Source organism: Bubalus kerabau, chromosome 20, assembly GCF_029407905.1.
Source record: "Bubalus kerabau isolate K-KA32 ecotype Philippines breed swamp buffalo chromosome 20, PCC_UOA_SB_1v2, whole genome shotgun sequence".
Taxonomy (NCBI): Eukaryota; Metazoa; Chordata; class Mammalia; order Artiodactyla; family Bovidae; genus Bubalus; species Bubalus kerabau.
In genome coordinates this window covers 12,691,990-12,716,559 of record NC_073643.1, presented here as the reverse complement: position 1 = coordinate 12,716,559, position 24,570 = coordinate 12,691,990, and the positions used below count along the sequence as shown (strand labels likewise).

The following is a 24,570-nucleotide window of genomic DNA, read 5'->3' as shown; positions in this document are numbered from 1 at the left end:
ACTTGCCTCATTATCCCATCTCCATGCTGCTTGAGAGACCAGAAGGAGCTCAGAAAATGCTCTCCATGTGCAAACGCTCTCTGGAGTAAAAATGCACCCCGAGGACCAGAGGAAGGGTCTGGGTACAAGCTGCCTGGTGTCAACCCTATTTCTGCCACTGGCTTGCATGACCTTGGTGCCATTTCTCAGGACCTGGCTGTACTGCCTGTCTGGGGGCAGAACAAGCCCCCTGTTCACTCTCAGCCTCACCAGACTGCATGAGAGCCACTGAAATATACGGGTGCCAGGTCAGAGCACAAAACACAACCACTTAGGGCTCAGCCCTGCCTGGTTTCCACCTAGCTTTCCGGAGATAGTCCAGAACTGCCTGCTTGAGTCTCAGCCTCTGAGGACTGACAAGTGCGTTTAGGCTCCAGCCTGGCCAGCAAGTTGGGTACAGGCTTGGTCTGCAAGTAAGGAGCAGACGGTTAGGCTCCAGCCTGGCCAGCAAGTTGGGTACAGGCTCGGTCTGCAAGTAAGGAGCAGGGGCCTCTTAGACACAGCCATCGCCTGCCTTGCCTATGGCAGCCAGGAGGCGCCCAGGAGCCTCACACTGCTCCCCAGTCCAAGAATGAAGATTAGTAAGACCCGAGATGGGCTGAACTCTTGTATTAAATGGCTTGATGAAACGTTATAAATGTGTTCTGGGGGCTGCCTAAATTGGGCATGTTGTCTGCAGCGCAGGACTGCACTGGAGCAGCCACACGTGCTCCATGAGGGCAAAGACCCTGCCTGGTCCATTCTGCCCAAGCACACGGTCTGGCACTTCTTAGAACTTAGTAACTATCTGTTGACTGAATGAGCCACACAGGAGTTTCAGTGACTCCCTGTGATGGGTTTAGGAAGCTGTTGCTCTGCTCAGCTGGGGCAAGGACTCTGCAGACCTCATTTCTGCCTTGCCTGTGGCTCTCTGGGAGACCCTGCCAAGATGGAGAGCTTGAGGGAGGCTGCAAGGCTGCAGGAGGGGAAGGGACTTCTCATCAGCTTAACCCAGAGACCGTTCTCCACGCAGCTGCTTCCAACAGCAGTTAATTCTCATTTCTTCCCCTACCCAGCCCCCGGCGAGCCCTAGAGCCAGCCTCACTGCAACAATGAGATATACCAATGGCACCAACCAGTGTCCCCACCTCCGAGGTTTAGATGCCAGGTCTGCAAGGTCCCTTCTCCAAGCTTACAGGTTCTGATGACCCCAAGCAAGTGGTCCACCCCACATATAACATTTTCGCTTTGTTGTCCTTGACCAGAGGTTCTCACATCCTAGCCAGCTGCAGGTTTGTTAAAACCTAGGTTGCTGGGCCTTACTCTCAGAGTTTCTGAATCATGCAGAATTCACATTTCTGAGAAGATTTCATGTGCTGCTGTTGTGGCTGGTCAGGAACCACCTTTAAGATCCCTCATACAGGCCTATAAGCAGCTTCCTGTGGTTACTACAAGGTCCTCCATGACCTGCTTAACTGATTCCCAGCGTTAAATTCTCTCTGTTAAAATAACTGGTGTGGTTTCCATTCTCCTGGATGGACTTTGGCTAGTCACGGGGGCCAAGGCAGAGTTGCCCCCATAGAGAAACGCTCTATTTCCCATAGTACCACCAGAAGCCACAGTGGCCCCTCTAGTGGCTTGGGTCACCAGCTGGCCCTGAATGTCCTGTGCCCAAGCGGGAGCCATGGGTTTCCCATTACAACACAGAAAATGAAGAGGCAAACAGAGTCCCTTCTTTGTGTGTATGCCTGAGCTCCACCAGGTCCCAAGGGAGAGAAAAAGCTAAAGAGATGACTATAAGTCAACTGCTTACAGTCTCCCCAAAACATTCTCGGGGTGGTCCACAGCTGAAGATGCCAGCAGACATATACCACTTCTGACAACTGTTCAGAAGTACTGAGCACTCCACTGGGCACCTCCTTATTGCACTGCCCACGCTGTCCTGTCCAAACACAGCCGTTCTGCTGACAAACTCTGCTCTGGATATGCAGAGATTCAGACATGACTGGAAGATGCCCTCTTGCCAAGCACGCCATGGCCAAAACCACCACTAACATGTTTATGCATCTTCCTCCAGCAATGAGAGTGAGGAAGGCTTGTAACTGGAGCTCCAGCCCCGGGCTCCCAATGCAGAGGCCTGGGCGATGACACTGAGCTGGCCAGCCCAGCTACTGGGCCGGGAGGAGAGCAGAGGATGTCTGTGCACTGAAGGTATCCCCATCTTTCCTGCATCTGGAAAGTGGGGACCTGATCTTCCTGACGGTGCAGAACCCTGGGGAAGCTTCTATGGAGAACTCTACCCACATCTGTACCCACAGGGCTACTTCAGTGCCACCATCACAGCTTCCCATGGTTCCCTCCTCAAACCTTCTACATCCCACTGCCAGCCCATTCAGGGGCAGATTTCAACATTTCTCCCTTTACTGCAAAAATTAAGCTATCACTCATTTCCCTGAATGCCAGGGAAAGGGTGAGAAAATGCCAAGGATAGATAACTTCCTGCATTGCTCTGCAAATACCCAAATTCTCCAGTTACCATCCTGTTTAAGCCTGACTCATAAATAAATGTGTACAAACATCCCCTTAGACTGTCAAGAGATATTGGATTTCATCAACGACCCCATGTGACAGATGGAGAGTAAGGAAGTGACATGTAGTACTGGGGAGGAATGCCTGCTCAATGCTCCACACCCTAAAGCGGACCTTAGCCAGGTTTCTGCCCCTGGGGGCAGTGCTGGATGTCATCCAACAGCCTGTCTCTTCCATCATCCTCCACCACTGAAGGGCCATGACTAGCCCAGACCTACATTATAATTCTGCTTGGAGATCACTGAAAGAGGCCCTGATGACCAGGGTCGCTGAAAGGTCTCAGGTGACCAGGGTCTATGAAAGGGGCCCCATGACTGAGGTCTATGAATAAAGCCCCAGTGAGTAGAGTCAATGAAAAGGGCCCCAATGACTGGGGTCAATGACTAGAGCCCCAGAAGGAGACACTTGCTGGGGGCAGCATGAGAAAATACCCACATCTCCTCCTGGCTCAGCCCTTGAATCTACGAATTAGAGTTTGCTCTCACACTTATGTCATATGCTCTGAAATCACTCTTGATCCAAACTTGCATTTTGGTTTCTTCTCCTCTGTTCCTGCTCTACCAACTTACCTCCATCGTCACCACCACAGTGATGTGGTTAATGAGTCTGAAAACTGTGTATGCAGCTTCAGGATCAAAATAGAAACTCTTTCTAATTCCCCTTAAAAGCTCCATGAGGACATGGCTGGCTCATGCAGGCACACAATAAATATTTGACAAATGAACACACGCATGAACTCTTAACTGCTTGCTTTTCTTAAGAGTTCTAGAATAGAATAGTTCTGCTTATTTTTAAATACACCAAAAGTAATCTTCAACTCAACAATTCTTTTAAAATGCTTTTTAATGGAGTCCAACTATATCACGAGTTGATATTTGATAAAGGACATACCATCTAATTAGGCAGAGGATATATGAGTCCCAAGACCATCAGACCATTTTTTTTTTTTCTTAGAGACTGGTGCCTTAAACAATTAGGGAGGTGGTAGGAAATTGTTTTTGGAAAGCAATAGTATCATCAGACCAGAATTCAACTTTGGCTTCACCAAGAGCTGTATGATCTGGACCAAGTATCTTCCCCTCATTGGATTTGCACCCAAAAAGTTTGTTAGCTCTCTCTCACTACCCAAGTTCCAAGTTCACGGTAAATTCATATTCAATTTTGAAATTTCTGAGTTCTTTTTCAAAAATCCATAAAAAAAATACAAAATTTTATGAGTTTATTCATGAAGATCAAGAGAAATGTCGATGAAACAAGCCAGAACAGCAGTCTCCAACCTTTTGGCACCAGGGACCGATGTCATTGAAGACAATTTTTCTATGAACTGGGGTAGGGGAAATGGTTTGGGGATGATTGAAGAGAATTACATTTTTTGTGCAGTTTATTTCTATTATTATTACATCAGCTCCACGTCAGATCATCAGGCATTAGATCCCAGAGTTTGGGGACTCCTGGCCTAGAAGGACTAGCATATTGTCATCTAAGGCAGAGCATTCAAGATGCAGCTGGGAAACTGACTAGTGCAGGCATGTGTGTTCTGTGTGTCTATGTGTCTATGTGTCTGCACTCTGGAGCAGAGCATCTCAAACTTCAATGTGTACCAGCATCCTGTGGGGATCTTACTGAATGCAGGTTCTGGTTCAGCATCTAGAACAGGGCCTGTGATTCTGCACATCTAACAAACTCCTAGGGGATGCTGACACTGTTTGTCCAAGGACTACATGTAAGGAGGGAGAGGAGACACTCATGACATTAAAAATGTCTAAGAAAGTCAAGGAATCCAGGTCCTTAATGGTGGTGCTGTGGGTTTTTAAAAAAATTTTTTGTTTTTCATTTCCTTGGAGCTCTCCTTTCTTTTATTCCATCAGCCTTTCAAGTAAAAACAAAAGACTTCTTAATCTGCACAACTGCTCCAGATTCACTTTCTTCAAGTGATCACACACTCTGACTTCTAAGCCACAGTGATCCCATCTTGTTCCAGGGCTTGATCCAGTCTCGGAACTAAGCCAGCAAGTCGATCTCCTCTTGTCTGAGAAATGGCAGGGACGGCTGCCAGTGGCCAGGGTTTTCCTGCCTTTCCTCCATCATCCGAAGCTAGCAAAGGCAGCTCCCTGCCTTTTGGAAGCCTGAACCTTTGTAAAACTCAGCATGCTAATCTCACCACTCGTCCTGTCTCTGATTCCACAGTAAGGAGCATGAGCCCTCAACATCTGGCTGGTGCTGCAAGCTCAAGGGAGAGCCTCCAAGGTCCCACTACTTTTTTTCCTAACTACATGAAATGTTTCCAAAAGGGCCAGGCTACCCACTGCATGTCCACAAGACCCACCACCTGTCCTGCCTGTGGCCCAGTGAGGTTTCAGTATGGTCCAGGGACATTTGGATAAAGGATGCTTAGAGTCAAATATTATTTTTCTGAGAGCTGGAGGTTGCACTGAATTGGGAAAATAATGGTAAGAAGAGCAGAGGAGGAACCTCAGGGAAAAGGGCATCTAGCCTGTGGACCCGCTGCCTGTAAATCCAGCCAGGTGGCACTTCAGGAGGGAACTCCAGAACAGCCCCTGGTTGCCCATGATCCCACAATCCCACTCCAGTTAGGATGGCTATGCGGAGCCCTGACTTGGTCTTGTGTGTTACCTATTTCTCCCGGAACGTGTTTGCCATGGAAGCTAAAGCAGGCGGTGACGTTCAGGCAGTTCACAGGCTGCTGGCCGTCATGACACTGAGGCGCCGTGATGTTGATGGAGGCGGGGAGGAAGATGGAGACGTCCACTGTGATGACGGGTCTCGCCCTACAGGTCAGGAGGAACCAAACGATAACTAAGCCAACAGGACAAATCCTAGGGCTTCAGCCCAGCATCTGAGTAAAGTATGAAACAGCCTGAGTGAGAGAAAATGGCCAGGGTGCTCTGTGAATCCTATTCTCTGGTGTCTCAGCTTATTTCCCAATAAAGAACAGTTATCTTCCCAATAATAAAGGCCAGCTAGTTGTTAATAAAACACATCTGGTTGAAGCCATAAATGAACCACCAGATGTTGGGAGATTATTTTAAAATTTCACCAATTAACTTTTGATTTCCATTTTATTAGGAAGATAGGAACAGATTTAAGAGGTGTCCCTACAGGGGGATGCCATGACTCAAGAAACAGACGCACAAGCAGGAATTCCCCAACGCATTTACTGCCATTACTGCCATGAACTACAAAGTCCCATCCAGAAACCTTCCCTCTTCGTTTACTCCCATCAATTAATTAAGCAATTTTTCCAAAAGACCTTGATGAATGGGGTCCCAGCTGGTAACAGCAAAGCATTTCAGAGCTGAAGAAATCATCCTTCCTAATAACCGGACCAAGTGAAACCCAATAAACATGCACACTCCTATCACCGACAAGGACCACCCTCCAGTGCTTGATTGATGGACGACATCATTGCTGGCTTTCCGGGGACTCCCCAGGGGCCTTCTATTAGAAGCAGGGAGTGAATCACACCATTCTGCTCTGGTTGCAAACATCTGCTGAGGGAAGATTCACCTAAACTGTGGCTTAACCTTCTCCCCTCCAGGCCTCACAAAAAGACCCTTTTACCCCCAAGGAGCCCCAGCCTTCACGCTGCTGGGGTGATATAACAAGATTAAGGGGCTTTAACAGCTTGAGAACAATGACCTCACTTGTGTTCAATGATCCGGCAAAGAGCGCCCAGGGGGACAAGTCAGATGGGAGTCAGGACCAACACCAACTTGGAGAAAAGAAAGCATTAAGGAAAACCTCGAAGAAGAAAGGAAGCAAGGAACTGCGTGGCCCAGATGGAGTTAGGGGATTTCACTACCGCCAGCACTGCCTTGAGATGTGGCTTAAGAGAACAATTGTGACAAGCAGAAAGGAACTACGGGCAGACCCAGCTGCAAGTCTAACAAAGTCAGACAACGGCAGTGCCTGGAAATCCAATATCTGGTTTCCAACTTCCTTCTGGGTTCATCCTTAGAAGATGCTCAAGTGTTCCTTAGCACCCCAACACTTGGATTTCTTCCTTCTCTGTGTCCACACCTCACCTCACCTATTAACTAAGGCCACTGTCCATGTCCAAATTCATCCCATCAGCCTACAGGCCCTCCAAGGGCTGGGATCCTGCTGAATTCATCCTGATATTGCCTAGTGAGTAGGTGTTCAAAAACTCTTGTTAAATGAACTCATTTACAAAACAGAGTCACAGACATAGAAAACAAACTTATGGTTACCAGGGGATAAGAGGGCAAAAAGATAAATTGGGAGATTGAAATTGACACAAACACACTACTATATAAAAAAATAGATAACTACTAAGGACTTAACTACATTGCACAGGGAAATTTTACTCAATACTCTGTAATGAGTTATATGGGAAAAGAATTTTAAAAAGAGTAGATAAATGTATATGTATCACTGATTCACTTTGCTGTATACCTGAAACTAACATAACATTGTGAATCAACTATACTCCAATAAAAATTTAAAACAACAACCACTCTTGTTAAATGAAATCTCTCTAGTCCAAGGAATCGAAAACTACAGGAAGGGCCAAAGTTTCATCAAACAGACGGTACCAGCAGAGCCAGAGTCCACTCTGTGAGACTTCACCTGCCTAGCACATGTCCTGCCAGGCCACTGCGCAGCAGTGGCCCAGCCCTCCCACCATCCCAGGGCCCCTCGTTGGGGAAATGCCTGCTTCCTCCTCCCGGGATAGAGCCTGGCAGAGGAAGGTGAGGTGAGCAGGAAGCAGAAGTGAGCAGTACAGACAAAAGGACTACGATGAGGGTTGTTAAAAGAAAAAAAAAAAAAAACCAGAATCCTTTGAAATGACAGGCTGGGACCTTCACAAGCACCTCTCCCTCCAACATCCGTCAGATCAGTTCCCCCAAACCTTTTTGTTTCAATTCCAAGTATTGTTTCAGGACCAGGAAAAGCCCAGAAATCTTTCATAAGCCTCTCTGATCACTTCCTCCGACCTTCCATGGCATAACACCAGGAGCCTGTCACCCTAACACCGGACCTGCCCTCTTGAGCTAATCCCAGAGAACAAACTTCCTGAGGGCAGAGTTGGGCCAGCCCACACCCTGGTGGGGGCGGGAGACTGGGTTTCACAGGCTGAGATGAAAGCAGAGGGGCACCCAAAGGCAATGCTGCAAATGCATGGAGACTACGAGACAGCAAAAGAGACACTGATGTATAGAACAGTCTTATGGACTCTGTGGGAGAGGGAGAGGGTGGGAAGATTTGGGAGAATGGCATTGAAACATGTAAAATATCATGTATGAAACGAGTTGCCAGTCCAGGTTCGATGCACGATACTGGATGCTTGGGGCTGGTGCACTGGGACGACCCAGAGGGATGGAATGGGGAGGGAGGAGGGAGGAGGGTTCAGGATGGGGAACACATGTATACCTGTGGCGGATTCATTTTGATATTTGGCAAAACTAATACAGTTATGTAAAGTTTAAAAATAAAATAAAATTAAAAAAATAAATAAATAAATAAAGTCAAAAAAATAAATAAATAAAAAAATAAAAGAAGCTGGTGGCTGGAATGTTTTTAAATTGAAGTATAGTTGATTTACAACGTTGGGTTGGTTTCAGGTGTAAAGTGATTCAGTTAAACATGTGTCTATTCTTTTCCAGCTTCTTTTCCCTTATAGATTATTATAAGATATTGAGTAGAGTTCCCAGTGCTACACAGTAGATCTTCATTGTTTTCTATTTCATATCTACCAGTGTGTATATGTTAACCCAAAACTCCTAATTTATCCCTTCCCCCACCTTTCCCCATTGTTTTCTATTTCTGTTTTGTAAATAAGTTCATTTGTATCATTTTATAGCTTCCACGTATAAGTGATATCATATGAGATTTGTCTTTTTCTATCTGGGTATGATCTGAGTCTGATCACTGAGTATGATCATCTCTGCTGCTACTGCTAAGTTGATTCAGTCGTGTCCGACTCTGTGCGACCCCATAGACGGCAGTCCACCAGGCTCCCCCGTCCCTGGGATTCTCCAGTCAAGAACACTGGAGTGGGTTGCCATTTCCTTCTCCAATGCATGAAAGTGAAAAGTGAAAGTGAAGTCGCTCAGTCGTGTCCAGCCCTCAGCGACCCCATGGATTGCAGTCTTCCAGGCTTCTCTGTCCGTGGGATTTTCCAGGCAAGAGTACTGGAGTGGGGTGCCATTGCCTTCTCCGATGATCATCTCTAGGTCCATCCTTATTGTGGTAAATGGCATTACTTCACTCATTCCTATAGTTGAGTAATATGCCATAATGTGTGTGTGTGTGTGTGTATACGCACACACACACTCCACATCTTTAATCCATAGAATACTTCTTTCTGATGGTTCTCAGTTTAAATTCTGATCTCTAATTTGATCATGGCATTTCACTTCCAGGTAGATAATAAACCCAGTCAGGACACCCTGGGACATGATGTTACTCCAGTGACCCTGGCCTTTTGTCGAGTCAGTGCTGCCTGCATGGCAGAGACAGGAGGAGAGATAAAGAGCCTACACCCTTGGTGAAGGTGTTAGACCACTAACCATCCCCAAAGTAATCCATTACTCCAGGGAGCTAATTCACGTCTTAAAGTGAAAGTCACTCAGTCATGTCCGGCTCTTTGCCACCCCGTGGACTATAAAGTCCATGGCATTCTCCAGGCCAGAATACTGGAGTGGGTAGCCTTTCCTTCTCCAGAGGATCTTCCCAACCCAGGGATCGAACTTAGGACTCTTGCATTGCAGGCAGATTCATTACCAGCTGAACCACAAGGGAGGTCCAATTCACATCTACCTAGTTGAAAACCAACCTCACAAAGGTTTTCTCTTAACTGCAGTCCAAAGCATTCCTAACCTACATGGCTCTTGACTCTCCCCCTTAGAGCAGAACAGGCATGCTGTGTATGGGGTGTGTGTGTGTCTGTGTGTGTGGTGTGTATGTGATGTGTGTGGTGTGTGTAAGTGTAGGGTGTGTGTGTATGTGTGTGTATGGTGTATGTGTGTGTGTGTGTGTGTGTGGTACATGCACACACAGGCATGGTTTCCTGGGTCTCCTCCATTTTCTGGTCTCTCTAAGACTCTAAGGTAACTCCAAGTCTATCCCTACTTGCCTGTCAGCAAAGTCATGCCTGGGATGCCCCCTTAGCTTCATCAGCCAGAGTTTCCAGACTCCCGGCTCACTGCTGCTCAGCCACAAGCAGCACCTCATCAAAGGGTGCCAACCTGCCCGGTCCCCTGGACGCCCTGGGCGATCCTTCTGCCTGCTCCTCCCTCTCTGAGGGGCCCCACTTCGTCTCTGGAAGCTTCTCTGCTCACCCTGAGCCCCTCACTCCTGGAAGAGACCTGAGGTGGTCACCCTCATCCACATCACAAACTGAATCCTACACTGAGCCCTGTCCCCACCCACAGTCCAGACACCAGACACTCCCTTCCTCACCTCCCTAGTCCCTCCTTGGCCTCCCCTCCTCCGTTCCACCTCTTCAACCTCTCCAGGCCCCGAGAAAGGAAGGGGGTCAGGGTGAGGTTCAGACAGATGAGGGTGAAGCTGAGGGTCACTTTGGTCCCACCCTCCAAACACCCGCTCTGAACCACCACCATTCCCACTTCCCCCTCTGCAGTCAAGCTTCTGGAAAGAAGGTAAGGTACTGTTTTCCTGCTTCTCCTCCTCTCACCCACCCACGGCCATCTGGCTTCGGCTGCTGACTTCTGCAGACCTGCCACAGCAAGGGCGCCGCTGCCCTCTCACCGCCAGCTGCAACCCCACACGGACCTCACCCTCCCCGGCCTCTGCTGAGCATGGCACGCACACCCTCTGACAGGCAACCCTGCTCTGTTGTCCTCACGGCATTTACCACAACCTAGAATCGCCTCCTTTTTTAAACTGATAAAACCTCCAGGTCATTTGGTTTCCCCACCCCTAAAATGAGGCTCCTAATCACCATATCTCTGACACGGAGTTGTTAAGAAGACTAAGGGTTAGGACGCAGGGGAATCCCTGGTGGTCCAGTTGTTAGTACTTCACACTCTCACTGCCAAGGACACGGGTTCAATCCCTAGTTGAGGAACTAAAATCCTAGAAGCCGAGAAAGTGTGGCCAAAGATGAAATTTCTTAAAAAAGAGTTCAAATATATTCTTCCAAAAACAGACGAACAATTGCAGTCTATTCAGTCAATGGAACACCACTCAGTACCGGGAAAAAACACTGCACAACGTACAATACAGCTGCGTCTCAAAAATACCACACTGAGAGCAAAAAGCCAGATACCAAAGGGTACATACGCTCTAGCTCCATTTATATGAAATTCTAGAACTGATCCAGGGGACAGAAATCAGAAGAGCAGTCGTCTGTCAGGAGAGGGGTGTGACTAGAGAGAGGCAAGAGGACACTTCTTGGAGTGACAGAAATGCTCTTCATCTGGATGGGGGTAGAAGTCACACGGGTGTGCACACTGGGCAAGACTCATCAAGCACCTGCCTAAATTGTATGCAGATTATACCGCAATGCGAAAAGCAACAAGAGCGAGGAGTTACCACACAGCAGGGCTTAGACAGTGCCTGGCACAGGTAGGCGCTTATCAAACGACAGCTGTCTTATTACTAACTGTGTTGGTTGCTCTCCACAGTACAGCCGGGCTTCCCTAATGGCTCAGTGGCAGAGTCTGCCTGCCAGTGCAGGAGGCACATATTTGATCCAAAAAGATCAAACCAGTCAATCTTAAAGGAAACCAACCCTGAATACTCATTGGAAGGACTGATGCCGAAGCTGAAGCTCCAATACTTTCGGCCACCTGATGCAAACAGTCAACTCACTGGAAAAGACCCGGATGCTGGGAAAGATTGAGGGCAAGAGGAGAAGGTGGCAACAGAGGATGAGATGGTTGGATGGCATCACTGATTCAATGGACATGAACTCTGTCCGGGAGATAGCAAAGGACAGGGAAGCCTGGTGTGCTGCAGTCTACGGGATCGTGAAGAGTTAGACACGTCTTGGCCACTGAACAACAATGAAGTACACCCAAATCTGACACCCAGCTGCATCTCAGCAGGTTAATGCACAGGGACAGATGAATGAGGGAATGGGTTACCGTGAGCTCACGACCCCCAGGCAACCCTGCCATGGTTGTCTCGGCCGTCACGGACCTCCTCGTCCGAGCCGGTGATCCTGGCTCTAGTTCTAAAGTCTCCTCTCTCCAAATGCTCCCAGCTGTTCTCCTCTGTGGACTCTACATCCGTGCCTGTTAGAGTTCATCCACCTCATCCAATTCTACCCTCCATGCCAGGCTAGGGTCTGGGGTCTCCCATCCATGGGTAACTGCCTTGCTTTACATTTACACCTACGTGTGAGGAAATCCCTGGAGAGCGTTGTCCCTCACAAAAGAGGACAGAAGACGACAAGTGCCTCTGGGTTGGAGCTCACAGCTGCAAGCTTATAAAATACAAGGATGATGAAAAAGCAGAACCCATAAGATATGTCTTAAGCCAGAAGCTCCTGGTTTGGAGAGGGCCTGGTTTCCACTAACAGCAGCCGGGGAATGTGTTTTATTCAAGGGGAATCCTGAGAAGCCAGAGCACACTGTGCGTGAGAGTGAGCAGAAGGACTCTGTGAGGCCACCAGCTGCAGCTTTGGTCTCTCAAGTCCAACCACAACCATCTGTAGCCATAAAAGCTGTCCCACCCGAGAAAATGCCAATGCAGAGAATGGGGTGATAAAGGAGAAATCCAACCCTGTGGAAAGTAAAGGATCCTCCCCCTGGAGGAGAAAATGGCAATCCACTCCAGTATTCTTGCCTGGAGAATCCCATGCACAGAGGAGTCCGGCCTGCTCCAAGGGTCACAAAAGAGTAAGACATGACTGAGCATAAGCATAAAATTGAACACTTAAACCAGGCACTGTTCTAGCTCATTGAGCTCTCATAAAAACAGGACATTCAGTGAGGTGAGCACTACTGCCTTTTTAACAGGTGACCATCCTGAAACAGAGGTTACCAGCCTTGCTCAGGAAACTTACCTCATAAGGGCAGAGTTAGGGCTGAACCCAGGCCAGCTGGCCCCAGAGTTTCCACTCTCAACCTCAAGACTATTCTGCCTCTTCAACAATGTAATATTTGGTGGGGGGTAGGGGGAATGCCATATTAAATTTATTCATTTCTTCCCAACATGATTGGCCATCTTAAATTAACTCTCAGGAATCAAAGAAGGAAAGAATGAAAAAGAAAAAACTAGGAGCTAGGTATCTGATAAGAAAATATAATCCAAGTCTCTGTTTAGACCATTCTTAGAGTAGTTATCACCTTTTCTAAATCTTTAGAATCTGTATTATCAATACTGCTCACATAGCACCTATCACATATTGTATTATATTGATGATGTTTTGTGATGTATTTATGGCTTGGTCTAACTAATCCCCTTGATTCAGAATGCCTTAAATATTACGTTTCCCCACAATTTTCTGCCCATTGCAGTGCTCAATAAAGAAGTAGTGGATTTTAAAAGTATCAGAATCTCTGGAGTAACAGAGTCACTTCTGGCTCAGGAACTTTACACTCAATCTTGAAAATGTAAATCATCCATGGATTTTCTGAAAGACAGTTCTGGCTACTGCCAATTTGACAAAGCCTGCAAATAGCCTTTGTGGGTAAGTGTGCGCAAGGCAAGTAACTTGAACAACTTGATGTTTTTCATCACCTAGACTTAACTGGTTCCCTTAGAAGTTCCTAAGCCCCTATCTGAGGTGGTCCCTTCTTACAGAGGAGGCTGTGTAGCCCTGAGGTAGAGACTCAAGAGAAAGGCCCTGCTGAATGAGAGGAATCCAGGGTGTGGAACTCCATGGCCTCTGGGATCCCTTCCAGCTCTAAGATCCTACTAGCCTATTTTAGAAAGTTCTGCAATCAGGTTGTTAACAAAACCTAAGAGTTGGCTCCCACTCCAAAGTGTAATTCTGCCTCCTCTGACTCATACAGACAGAAATACTTGGAGAGGGTTCGTGGGTGGGACGGCAGCCCACTGGCCTTTTCAGGAGGGATCCAGACGGCACGGGCTTCACAGTGAACTCAAGTCCCTCACCCTCTGCTGTCAGCAAAGAGTGAGGGGGCAGGAGGCTCCCAGTCCCTGGGGAGCTGGGGACCAGGGGGTGGGGAAGTGGAGATGAAGGCTGTAGGTAGGGATGAACAGATGGGACAGGGCAGTGTCATGGCACCCCCGGGAAATGACAGCTTATGTATAGCACACCCACGGAAAGGGCTGTTCATGAAAAAAGGCAGAAACCTCTGCCTAGAAGCTCCAAGGATGCTATCCTTACACATGTAAGCCACTCAAGGCCCACCAGCTGGAAACCCCGGGATACAGGATAACAAGAATAGGGAAACAAAGGTAGCATTCACAATTACCGAGCACCTCCACATGCAAGGAACAGGGCAGAGTGATTGCTGACGGATGATAAATAAATCCCCTGCACCGCCCCCCACCCCACCCAATTCCATCCCTCGCCCACAGAGAACCGAGAGGAAAGAGAGAAGCATCTCACCTTAGGAGAACCACACTGTCCGACATGAAGGCTCCAACAGTTACATCTGAAAACCACAAGTTTACAGGTTGAGAATCTTCCTGAAGCCCATCTCACCCACCCGCTGTCGAGGTGCTCCAATGTGATGGAGGCCAGTCTCAAGGTCAGGGGCTTGCAATGGCTTAGGAGGAGCTGGAGCCACACTGTCATGTGTGGCGGCCCATCGCCAGGTGTGGCGGCTGAGACCCCAAAGGGTTCTGGTCTGCACTGAGACGTACATGTAAAACAGAAACTGATTTCAAAGACTTGGTACTAAAATAATATTAACTATTTCACTAAAAAAATTTTTTGTATTGATTGTATGCTGACATGATAATATGTTGATGCTGCTAAGCTGCTAAGTCACTTCAGTCGTGTCCGACTTTGTGCAACCCCATAGACGGCAGGCCACCAGGCTCCCCCGTCCCTGGGATTCTCCAGGCAAGAACACTGGAGTGGGTTGCCACTGCCTTCTCCAATGCCTGAAAGTGAAAAGTGAAAGTGAAGTCGCTCAGTCGTGTCCGACCCTCAGCAACCCGGTGGACTGCAGCCTTCCAGGCTCCTCCATCCATGGGATTTTCCAGCCAAGAGTGCTGGAGTGGGGTGCCAATATGTTGATACATGGGGCTAAATAAAACATTATTGAAATTAACTTCATCTGTTTCTTTTTATATCATTTTTTATGTGGCTACTAGAATGATTTAAATTACATAAGTGGCTCACATTATTTCTTTTGGACATTAGGGATTCAGAGGGGGGACACTTGGAATCAAATGACTCCTGGGAGAAGCTCTAGGTTCTGCAGAACATGAGAACCGTCTCCATTCCACCCCTCACTCTACGTGACCACAGAGACTCTCTGTGTCCTTGTCTGCACAACGGAGATAACGATCCCAAATGTCTTCTTCAAAAGCTGACAGCATGTCATAATATTTAAATCAGAACACATTTATTACATACTTGCTCAATATAATAGTTATTAAACCCATTAAATCAGATATGAAAATCAGAAAACTCATGAAAATACTTGGCCAACTATAAATCAAGACAAGTGTTAGTTGGTAATGTTTATTCCTAAATAATTTTAATTTAGGAACTGTTCATTTATGCAACAGTTCTCTGCCTTTTCTCCCCTCAAGTATAATAAAACCCTTCAGCCCTGCTCCCCATGACCACTTACAGAACCAAGCATCTTAACCCAAAAGCGTCTGAATCCCTCCATCTACAAATGCCCTCAATTAGGAAAAACAAAGAGCGTATCCATGGACTGCAGGACTGCTAAAATCCCTGCCCTTGGGTGTGCATGTTAATTTTGCTATTTTCTAACAGTCTTTTTTTAATTGCCTGGATATTTGAACATAAAAGAATCTGATGCACTTGCCATTTCTCTTATGAAAAACTGCAAGGTAAGAAATCCACGTGTATTGTGAAGTGTGACCACACCTGCTCACTGTGCAAATATAGAGGAGCAGCCCGAGTCCTCATTCGCACTACAATGTGGTCTCTGGCACCCTAAGTTCTCTGAGGCTCAGCATCCTTGTCTGTAAAAATGGGAGACACCTGTATCTCTAACTACCTATGGGGGTAACTTTATAATGCACATCGCACAGGGAAGCAATGGACAGTATTGCTAAACCAATGGACAGTATTGTTTAGCGACAGCCACAAATTGCAGAATAAGAATTGCTTTCTCAAACATAAAGACTTAGGATGGTCTACAGGGAAAAGTGAAGAAGTGAAAGTGAAAGGCGCTCAGTCGTGTCTGACTCTTTGCGACCCCAAGGACTATACAGTCCATGGAATTCTCCAGGCCAGAATACTGGAGTGGATAGCCTTTCCCTTCTCCAGGGGATCTTTCCAACCCAGGGATCAAACTCAGGTCTCCTGCATTGCAGGTGGATTCTTTACCAAGTAAGCTATGAGGGAAACAGACCTCAAAACTGACCCTTTTCTGTTCCCACTCCTCCTGGCTCTGTAGCTTTACAAGGATGGCCAAAACTCCTGTCTATGGGAAACTCTGAAACTCAGTACCCTGTACAGAACTTCATTCATTTTCACAGATCCTTCTGAGGCATTTTAAATGGAAAGAAACATTTTCTCAAGCTAGCACGATGACCGACAGTTTCAGGGACTTTTTTCTAAATTCCACAATTATTTGGGATTTTTTTCACGTCTTCTCTTTGCTTCCTCACCTTGCCTACTGCATCCCCTTCAAACAGCAAAGGGTCCACTATTCCATTGCCCAGTCAATCTCACCTAAACCAGATATGACTGAGGATTGGGGTTTGAAATCGTACGTTTCAACTCAATTAGCCTCAACCACCACAAGGCATTAATTAACCCCGAAGACAAGCCAGCCAGCCTTGAATGGCAAAGGTCTGTTTTCTGTGTCAGGGCAAGGACATGGTTTTCTTCCTGCTCCAAGTGTTTCTTTCAATACTTGTCTTGTGTGTGTGTGTTTGGGGGGTGGGGGGGGGGGGGTTGCTCCTTCTCCCCTGTCAAGAGGAAGACACCTCCAAATATGCTCAAATATTACGAAAAACACGAGGTTTCACTCCTTATATTCTGAATGTGGACAGGGCTTTTTGTCTTCATCAGAAAGACTTGCTGCCATGGAAATCACTACAAAAATCCACCCTCCTGGTGCTTAAACCCTTCAGAGCATATCATTTTAAAACTGAAAAAAAAAAATTAATTTTAACACTACTTTCATCTTAAAAAGCAAACACCAAGCAAAACACCCTGTTCTACTTGTGTGGATTTTTCTAAGCTTAAAGAAATGTGACCACACTTACTAGACTGGTTATCTTGGCTTATCTCATGTGTCTTTCAAGAAAAATAGCTTACCAGGATAACTATTTCCATCCATGTCAATGCCTCCCGATATGGACTGACCAAACATCCGCAGCACCGGACTTATCTTCCGCCCCGACAGCTTCTGCAACAGATAATAGGGAGCTTGAGCCACCGGAAGGAGCACGGTCACAAATGAGAACCCGTGACTGCTTTAGCCCAGCTTCTCTCGGACACTTGGTCTTGAAGTTGGTCAAAGAAAAAAAAAAATTGTAGTCTGAATTTGATCGGGGGCTTTAGCAGGCAGTTGAAGACCCCACACTCCTTTATTAGTACTTGCCTGAGTCAAATGTCACCATTTACAACTTTTTCTCAGCTCAGTGCTAGTGAACAAACTGCCTAGATGAATGTGTTAGTGTTTTGACGTATTGAATGAAGCTCCAAATGGATTAAGGTCAACTGCCATTTCTACGGGAAGTTCTGTTTTGTTTTTATACAGGTCTAGCTGGCTGGAATCCTCAGAACACATTTTCCTCACATCTCTCTACCTAAACATGTACTAAACATGGAACACTCCTAAGATATACACGCGAGCCCAGTCCTAGATGCACAGGAATCAACACATCCACCTAGAAAAGATGACCACGTGGAAACCACCTCTCCATCAAGCCAACCAGAAGATGTGTAGGCTCCTGAGAATCACAGGCAGGACGAAACAGCTCTACCTAGTACATCTAAAACTCCATGGTCCTGAATCTTTTGTAAACTGATGGAAATTCGGAAAAAAAAAAATCAGCTGAAGCTGCCCTTCTGAAAGGCAGCCTTCAACCAACCATTCAGCACTGACAGCTCTTCTGCCAGCAGGCCATAGCAGCATCTGTACTTATCTCTTCTTCGTCGTCAAGCCCAACCTGTGCTAACACAGCACATGCTGTACAGGTTCAAGAATATTTATTGTACACTCAGCCTTTGTCATACACCCACACTCGTGTGGCACAGCTCCACACAAAGATGCCAAACTTTCCGAATCAGGAAAGTGCCATGTTCTGGGATATGACCTGTTATTTCTTCCCTTTCTCTAAACAGTCTCCCTGGTGAGGCTTCCCTCCCAAGGCCCTCATTGTGGATGGTAAGAGAAATGCTTTGTATTCATGCCACACAGCAGCCTCCATGTCAAACCCAGGTATATACATATGCAGGGCTCACTTGGGACTTTCTTGCTTTATCCTGTTCCTTCCTGCAAAGAAGTCACAAGTATGGGGAGGAGGGGTTTCTATAGGACCTACATATGAGATAGCAGGGACTTCCCCAGCAGCCAATAATTGCAAATAACCCTCCTCCTGCCACCTCAGTGAAACAATCCAACAGGAAGCGTGCAAGTGTTAAAGTAAAAATCAGAGCACTGCAGGAAACACTGAAGAAAAGTATCTCGCTAACAGACAGAGCCCTACGTTCCCCTGTGGCTCTGTCTAAACAAACATGGATGTGCGCCTGTGTGTTTCCTAAAAGCCATATTTTGAAGCGGAGCATCTCGCTCTGAGGTCCAAAGACGTGAGCAGCAGCTTGCCCTGAGTTTGCATTTTTGAGATATGCTGTGGCTGGGACAAGCGGGGAAGAGTGAAGGGGTGGTCCTTTTGGGGGTGGCGATGCAGGCTTAAGTTATCCCACAGACATCTGCAGGCCATTATGCCATAAAGCCAGGAAGATAAGTCCACTTGGTGCTAATAACTCTAAATGAAAACCAGGAGCCTTGGGAAACCTCCACTTCACCAGCTTTACATGCGGTGTCCTGATGGCAGGAGAGAGATCACAGGGGCCGCGGGGACATGCCCGGGGGGCTCTCAAGTTGAGAAAGGCAGGGGAGGATCTTAAAATCAACACTTTTCATGGTAAACTCGAAGAAGAGGAATGAGTTACAGAGTAATATGGAAGAACTTCAGACCCTGATCTCACAATGTATCCAGCAGAAATAATACCAATCTGGGCCAAAGAAAAGCAATCCCCTTGCCCAGACTTGTTTCTGATTTCCTCCTCTAGTTCACCTACACAATGCCTGCTCTGTCCAAGCCTGGGCCCTGGACAATCTGGCATTAAAGGATTTTTTTTTTCTTCTTTTAAAATCATGAAACTTATCATATATACATTAGGAGCTTGGAAACGTGTAATCACTGGTTGCTCCTTTTCTTTTTTTTTTTTTAAAGAGCCCCAAACCACTTCTCTTTGTTAGAGCTAACGAGCCAGGCTGCGTGCTGACAAAGGCAGGACGGATCCAGCTGCTGATCCCTGCTTCCTATAAAGACAATCCGCGCTGACCACAAAATGTATACTTCAGTTGTCTGCAGGGATCCCTCCCAGCAACGCCACAAAACACAGGAGGGCCGCAGGAGGAGGGGAAGCAGGGTCTCTCAACTTGTAATCGCCTCTCTGTGCAATTAGCTTCCCAGGTCCGGCAACAAGCTTCCAGGAGGAAGCATGGAGAGTGACCTCGATTGCTGCCCAAGGATGGCTACTCCCTGGATGACTTTCAGCTTGTGACAGTGGGAACAGAGCCCCCTGACCCACAGTAGAGCAGCCCCTGGAGACGGATGTGGCCCCCACATTTCCCCCCGGAGCCCTCTGCCTCCTGCTGCATTGGCTGAATCCCCTAGGAGTTTATTCCCACCATTACTCATTTCTCACCCTAATCATTGCTGGCTTAGACAGTAAAGTGTCTGCCTGCAACGCAGGAGACCCTGGTTTGATCCCTGGGTCAGGAAGATCCCCTGGAGAAGGAAATGGCAACCCACTCCAGTATGCTTGCCTGGAAAATTCCATGGACGGAGGAGCCTGGTACGCTACAGTCCATGGGGTCACAAAGACTCGGACTTACTCGTTTCTAATGCACGGAGCATGGTCCATGTAGATGAAGGCCCCTCGGAGTAAATATGCCTCCCAGCAAAATAAGCTTCCCTAATTCTGTTTTCCAATGGAGCTTCCCTCAGTGTTCCTTTTTCTGATGTGGAGTTGAGGGTAGTGGTTGCAATAAGAGGGTTGGGAGTTAGACTGGCAAAGTCTCAGTGGCCAAGTTGCTACTTCCTAGCTGGTGACGATGGGCAGGTCAATTCACCTCCCTGGGCTAGAGTCACCTCATATAGGAAAGGTGGATGACAAAGGTGGCCATGTCACACGGCTGTGATGAGGACTGAAGGTAAGACAGCAGAGCAGACACTCAGGAAGCATCCCTGCTCTCACCAGCACCTCCCTCGGCACCTGCCTCCTGCTAGAATCACAGAACCAAGCAGGGGGCCCAGAAGGGGGAACCTGGGCTCAACTGGAAGCCAACCAACCAGCCCTTGACCCTCAATCGGCTGACTCTTATCTGCTGCAGGAAGCACAATTAGGAATGTATACACTGAACTTAACATGTAGGTACTACCCCTTAAAATCAACTTGTAAAGTCTTTTCCTACCTAGAGCCTTCCATACATGGACAGGTTTCAATACTTCCTATTTCATTGTATAGAACATTTTATAAGAAGAGGACTCAGTTCGGAGTTTGGTTTCCTTCCTGATATTCAAGATATGAGGCAAGTTTCTTGGTAACGAGAAGTGTCAGCTTGAGTAGAAGGGGGCGAGACACTAATAAACGTTCAGTAAATCAGTATGGGCTGATTGCAAATTTCTTGATGTGCACTCAGTCCCTTTCTGTTGCTGACTTGCTAGAAGAACCCAGGCCTATGCCACTCTACACACAGACATCCACAAACATCCTGATCATGCTTCTGTCCAAAAAGGGACTTCCTTTTTTCCCAGGAGCTAGGCTTGACACCATCAGCAAGATTGAACTTCAAGCAAAAAAACAGAACTCACCACTTCCACGTTCCCAAGTCCAGGGGAACGAGGCCAGGGCTTTGACAGTTTTAATGCCAGTTTTGTGACAACAGCCCCGTGAACAGCTTTCAGGTCCCTCCTCCACAGACCATTGTCATTCTAGGTCATATTTTACAGGATAATCCATTGGCTCAGCATAGATAGTTGACAAAACAGTAACCAGAAAAGGCAAGCCTCCTCTTATTCCATAAACCACTCTAACTCTGGCTAAGAATTTGGATATTATCTTCTATAGGCAGAATGCCTCCCTAGATATGAGCAAATGTGGGAGTCTATAAATATGTTCAGATTTAAGAAGCAGTATCAGTGGTTTGCGTCCTTCACTGGAGGGGGTGAAGGTGAAGGCAGGAGCAATGTTGGATGTTGTGTGCATCTGTAGAATGAATGTATGAAGAGCGACCAAGACATTCTCATGCCAATTACCATGGAATACTGAGGGACCATCCCCCTGGCATCACCATGATAGATGTACACTGCTCCCGAAAAGTCATCCTCCTTGGGTGCGCCAATGGCCACATCTGGGGGAAGAAAAGCAGTTCTGGGTTAGAAAAACCATGTGGAATAATGTTAGAATGGATTCTCTAATTCCCGCAGGACGTCTAGAGAGTTCTTGATTGTTACTTGTTCAGGCATTAAACTAGGCACACAATCTCTTAGCAGCAGAGAAAAAAAAAAGTAGAAAGAAAATTATAGAAGCTGAGAAGAGTTTAGTACCAGAAAAATTTCTACCTCATCTTCACAGGATAAATTATTAACTTGTGCAATAAAAGAATGTGAATATCAACCACCCACCCTAATGTCTGTCCATCAGAGAAGAGAGTTCCATAGATAATGGTTACTGCATAGCTGAGAAAGTCAACTCTATCCTTGGGTAAAGGAATTATATAAAACAGTATTCATTTTACAAAAAAAAAAAAGAACAAAAAAACTCTGTGTTGCTCTCACAAACTGACAACTTCTGGGACAAGGCTGAGCTCTTTCTCCCTTTCTTCAATTTGCTTCTAACAAAAGTCATGTGCCTGTAGATGGGAAGTCAAGGGTGAGGGGCATCACCCACCCAACCTCAAGCAGAGATCCCCAATATCTGAATGGAGCCCTCTATGGCCAGTGGAATTATGGTTTCAAAGGAGCCTGGATGCCTGGCCTGAGGCCCATCTTCCACCCTCCACCTCAGCCCTCCTCACCAGTGACGTGGCCGCCATCAGTCCTGGTGTCTGAACCCGGCACATACAGCGATGGGAGGACGTAATGAACAGACCTAAACAGAACTTCAGGCCAAAGAGAACCAGAGGTCGTGCATACGCACCTCCACCCCTCCCAAAACTCACACCTTCAGTCAGTCCAGCGTGCTCTCAGAGCATCGTGGAGCATCAGAAGCTCAGAAGCAAGAAGGGTTTGTGGCGAGAGGAAGCTGGTTCAGACTTGGCCGCCACAGAAGCCCCTATGCACTGAGCTGACGAGGAGGGATTTCACAAAAGCAAAACTCCATCAGAGTCAGGGCTCAGCCCTGTGTCTACATGGAAAACATGGTCTCACAGGTATTTTCTGCCTCGAGTGCATGGACGGGCCTTCCCTTGGGCGGGTAGGCCTGGAGCGCCCACACCAGGGCAGGTGAGAGGACCGAAGCCAGCTCACTGACCTGGGAATCCATCATCATCCAGGTCGCCCAGGCTGGCGATGCTCTCCCCAAAGTGTGCATTGTAGGCACCGTCTCCGCTCAGGGTCAGCTGCTCCTCCAGGACTCCCTGGGAAACAGGATGGAGGGAAAACGGAAAACAAAACAAAAACAAACCGAACAACCAAAAAAAGAATGAAAAAACAGAGCTGGGAATGCTGCCCTCCCCCGTCATACACCCATGGACAGGAAACACCTGGGCAGAATCCCAGGAACCCAAACGTCCCCCCGACCCACGGGCGAAAGGAGCCCCTTCCACGTGGGAGCCATGGGGGTCTCTGATCACTTGAGACACATTTTAGAGGGAAGGAGACACGCTGTTGGCCAGTGACTAAATCTCTCCCTGTCCTAACGCTCTCCACCAACCTATTTACCTGCCTACCTGCCTGTCCTCACGGTCTCCTCTCCCCACAGTATCCCCAAAGTTGTTTTAAAGGAATACATATTTTCATTTCTGACCTCCTGTGCCTTTGCTACAAGTTTATAAAGCTGTTTTGCAGGATGCATGTATTAGTGATCTTGACAGAGGGACTCATGGTTCAGAAAAACTGACAGCCAGTAGTTCTTGGTTAAGGGGTGAAAGCGGGGATAACAGGACACAAAACCGTGCCCATTTTCATATCTGGTTTGTGTTTCTTGAGCGAACACCAACCAACGGAGGGCAGGGTCAGTGGTGATGGTGGCAGTCAAGGCCACACCCACTCTGCCCCCAAATCGTTGACACGTGACCATCAGCGTGTTAACACACAATCTAATGTTTTGAGGCACAAGAACGTCTAACCCTGCTCCTTGGTAGAGGCACTCAGAGCCATGGTACACCCACAAGCCATCCCAAAGCTTTCGTTATGACTTAATCTTTTTTTCCATTATATACAAACACCTTTCAAAAAATAAATATGTGATGATTTCTTAAGCCAGTGAAACCCCCACCCCACAACACAAATATGCGCTGATTTCCTCCCATCAGCGTGGTGAAGAGGAGAAACACTGATTCCTGGCATGCACCAGATGCTGTATCTTCCCATCCTCATTTAAATCACACAGTGACTGTATATGGAAGACCTTATGACTCTGTTCACTTCATAGATGAGCAAACTGAGCCGCTGATTTCAAGCTATTTGTACCCATCACACAGGCTATGTGTGTAAGTGGGAACACCAACATTCAAGGGCAAGTCACCATTTTTTCCCACTGCTTCACACTGCCTGAAACCTTTCATCACATAGGATGAAGTTCAACAGAAATAAGCATACCCTGGTACTCTGGTAATCCCAAGGCATTAAGAAACATTGGTTGGCCATAGGTTGTGTGGGTGCCATGTGCCTGCAGAAGGTCTGGGCAGTGATCCTGCTCATAGATCCCATGCCCTGGGGCTGTTGGGCTGGTCATCTCATGGCCTGACAAGTTCACACCCGTGCAAACACCGAGTCAGTCTCCTGCAAACACGGTGACCGGCAGCCACTGAATGCTGACTGCTCTCATCTCCATGATGACTGCCTCCCTTCTCCCCTTCTTGCCCCGTCTCCCTTCCTAGAAGGTCAGTACAGAAGCAGGTGCCATTGCAACAGGTACCAGGAGGCATCTCCCCAGAGAGCTTGCAAACATCCAAGCAAGTCCAAGGCTCTAACATCCCCTGGCTCTTCTTTAAATCACTTCCCTTTCTTTCTGGCATCTGCCTACCTAGCTATAGCTAAATACCACCACCCCCTCTCAATGAGGATTACTTAACTAACTTAACATCTTAGTCACAGCTTAAAAGTACACTTTTACTAACTTTTTTGATTATGAAAGAATTACATTCTCACTATTTGTATAAAGATAAAACTAAATATCTACCCAAGCAACACCACCCAGAGCGATGTTACTAATTTTATGTATTTTGTATGTTTTTAAAGGTTGATTGTATATGTAGTTTTTATCCTGCTTTGCCACTGATTATCTCATAAGCATTTTCTCAAGTTAGCGAAAAGGCTGGTGGTCACAGGATTTGTTCATTGAACCATTTCCCTCGTGTTGAGTACTCTTTCTTCTAGATCCTGAAAAGATTCTGCTTTCTCTTTGGTTTCTTGCTCCCA

The 24,570-nt window shown here is 47.1% G+C and overlaps 1 protein-coding gene across 1 annotated transcript in view; it reads right to left on the bottom strand.

Annotated features, from left to right (window-relative positions):
• The window catches only part of ITGA9 (integrin subunit alpha 9), a 360,880-nt gene that overhangs the window by 271,145 nt on the left and 65,165 nt on the right, over window positions 1–24,570 (bottom strand). Inside the window, exons 10-14 of the mRNA XM_055558670.1 lie at window positions 22,460–22,565; window positions 21,244–21,338; window positions 17,006–17,096; window positions 14,141–14,186; window positions 5,242–5,396 (exon numbers count right to left, since the gene is read on the bottom strand). Coding sequence (XP_055414645.1) covers window positions 5,242–5,396; window positions 14,141–14,186; window positions 17,006–17,096; window positions 21,244–21,338; window positions 22,460–22,565 — 493 coding nt within the window. The remainder of the gene's footprint in view (window positions 1–5,241; window positions 5,397–14,140; window positions 14,187–17,005; window positions 17,097–21,243; window positions 21,339–22,459; window positions 22,566–24,570) is intronic.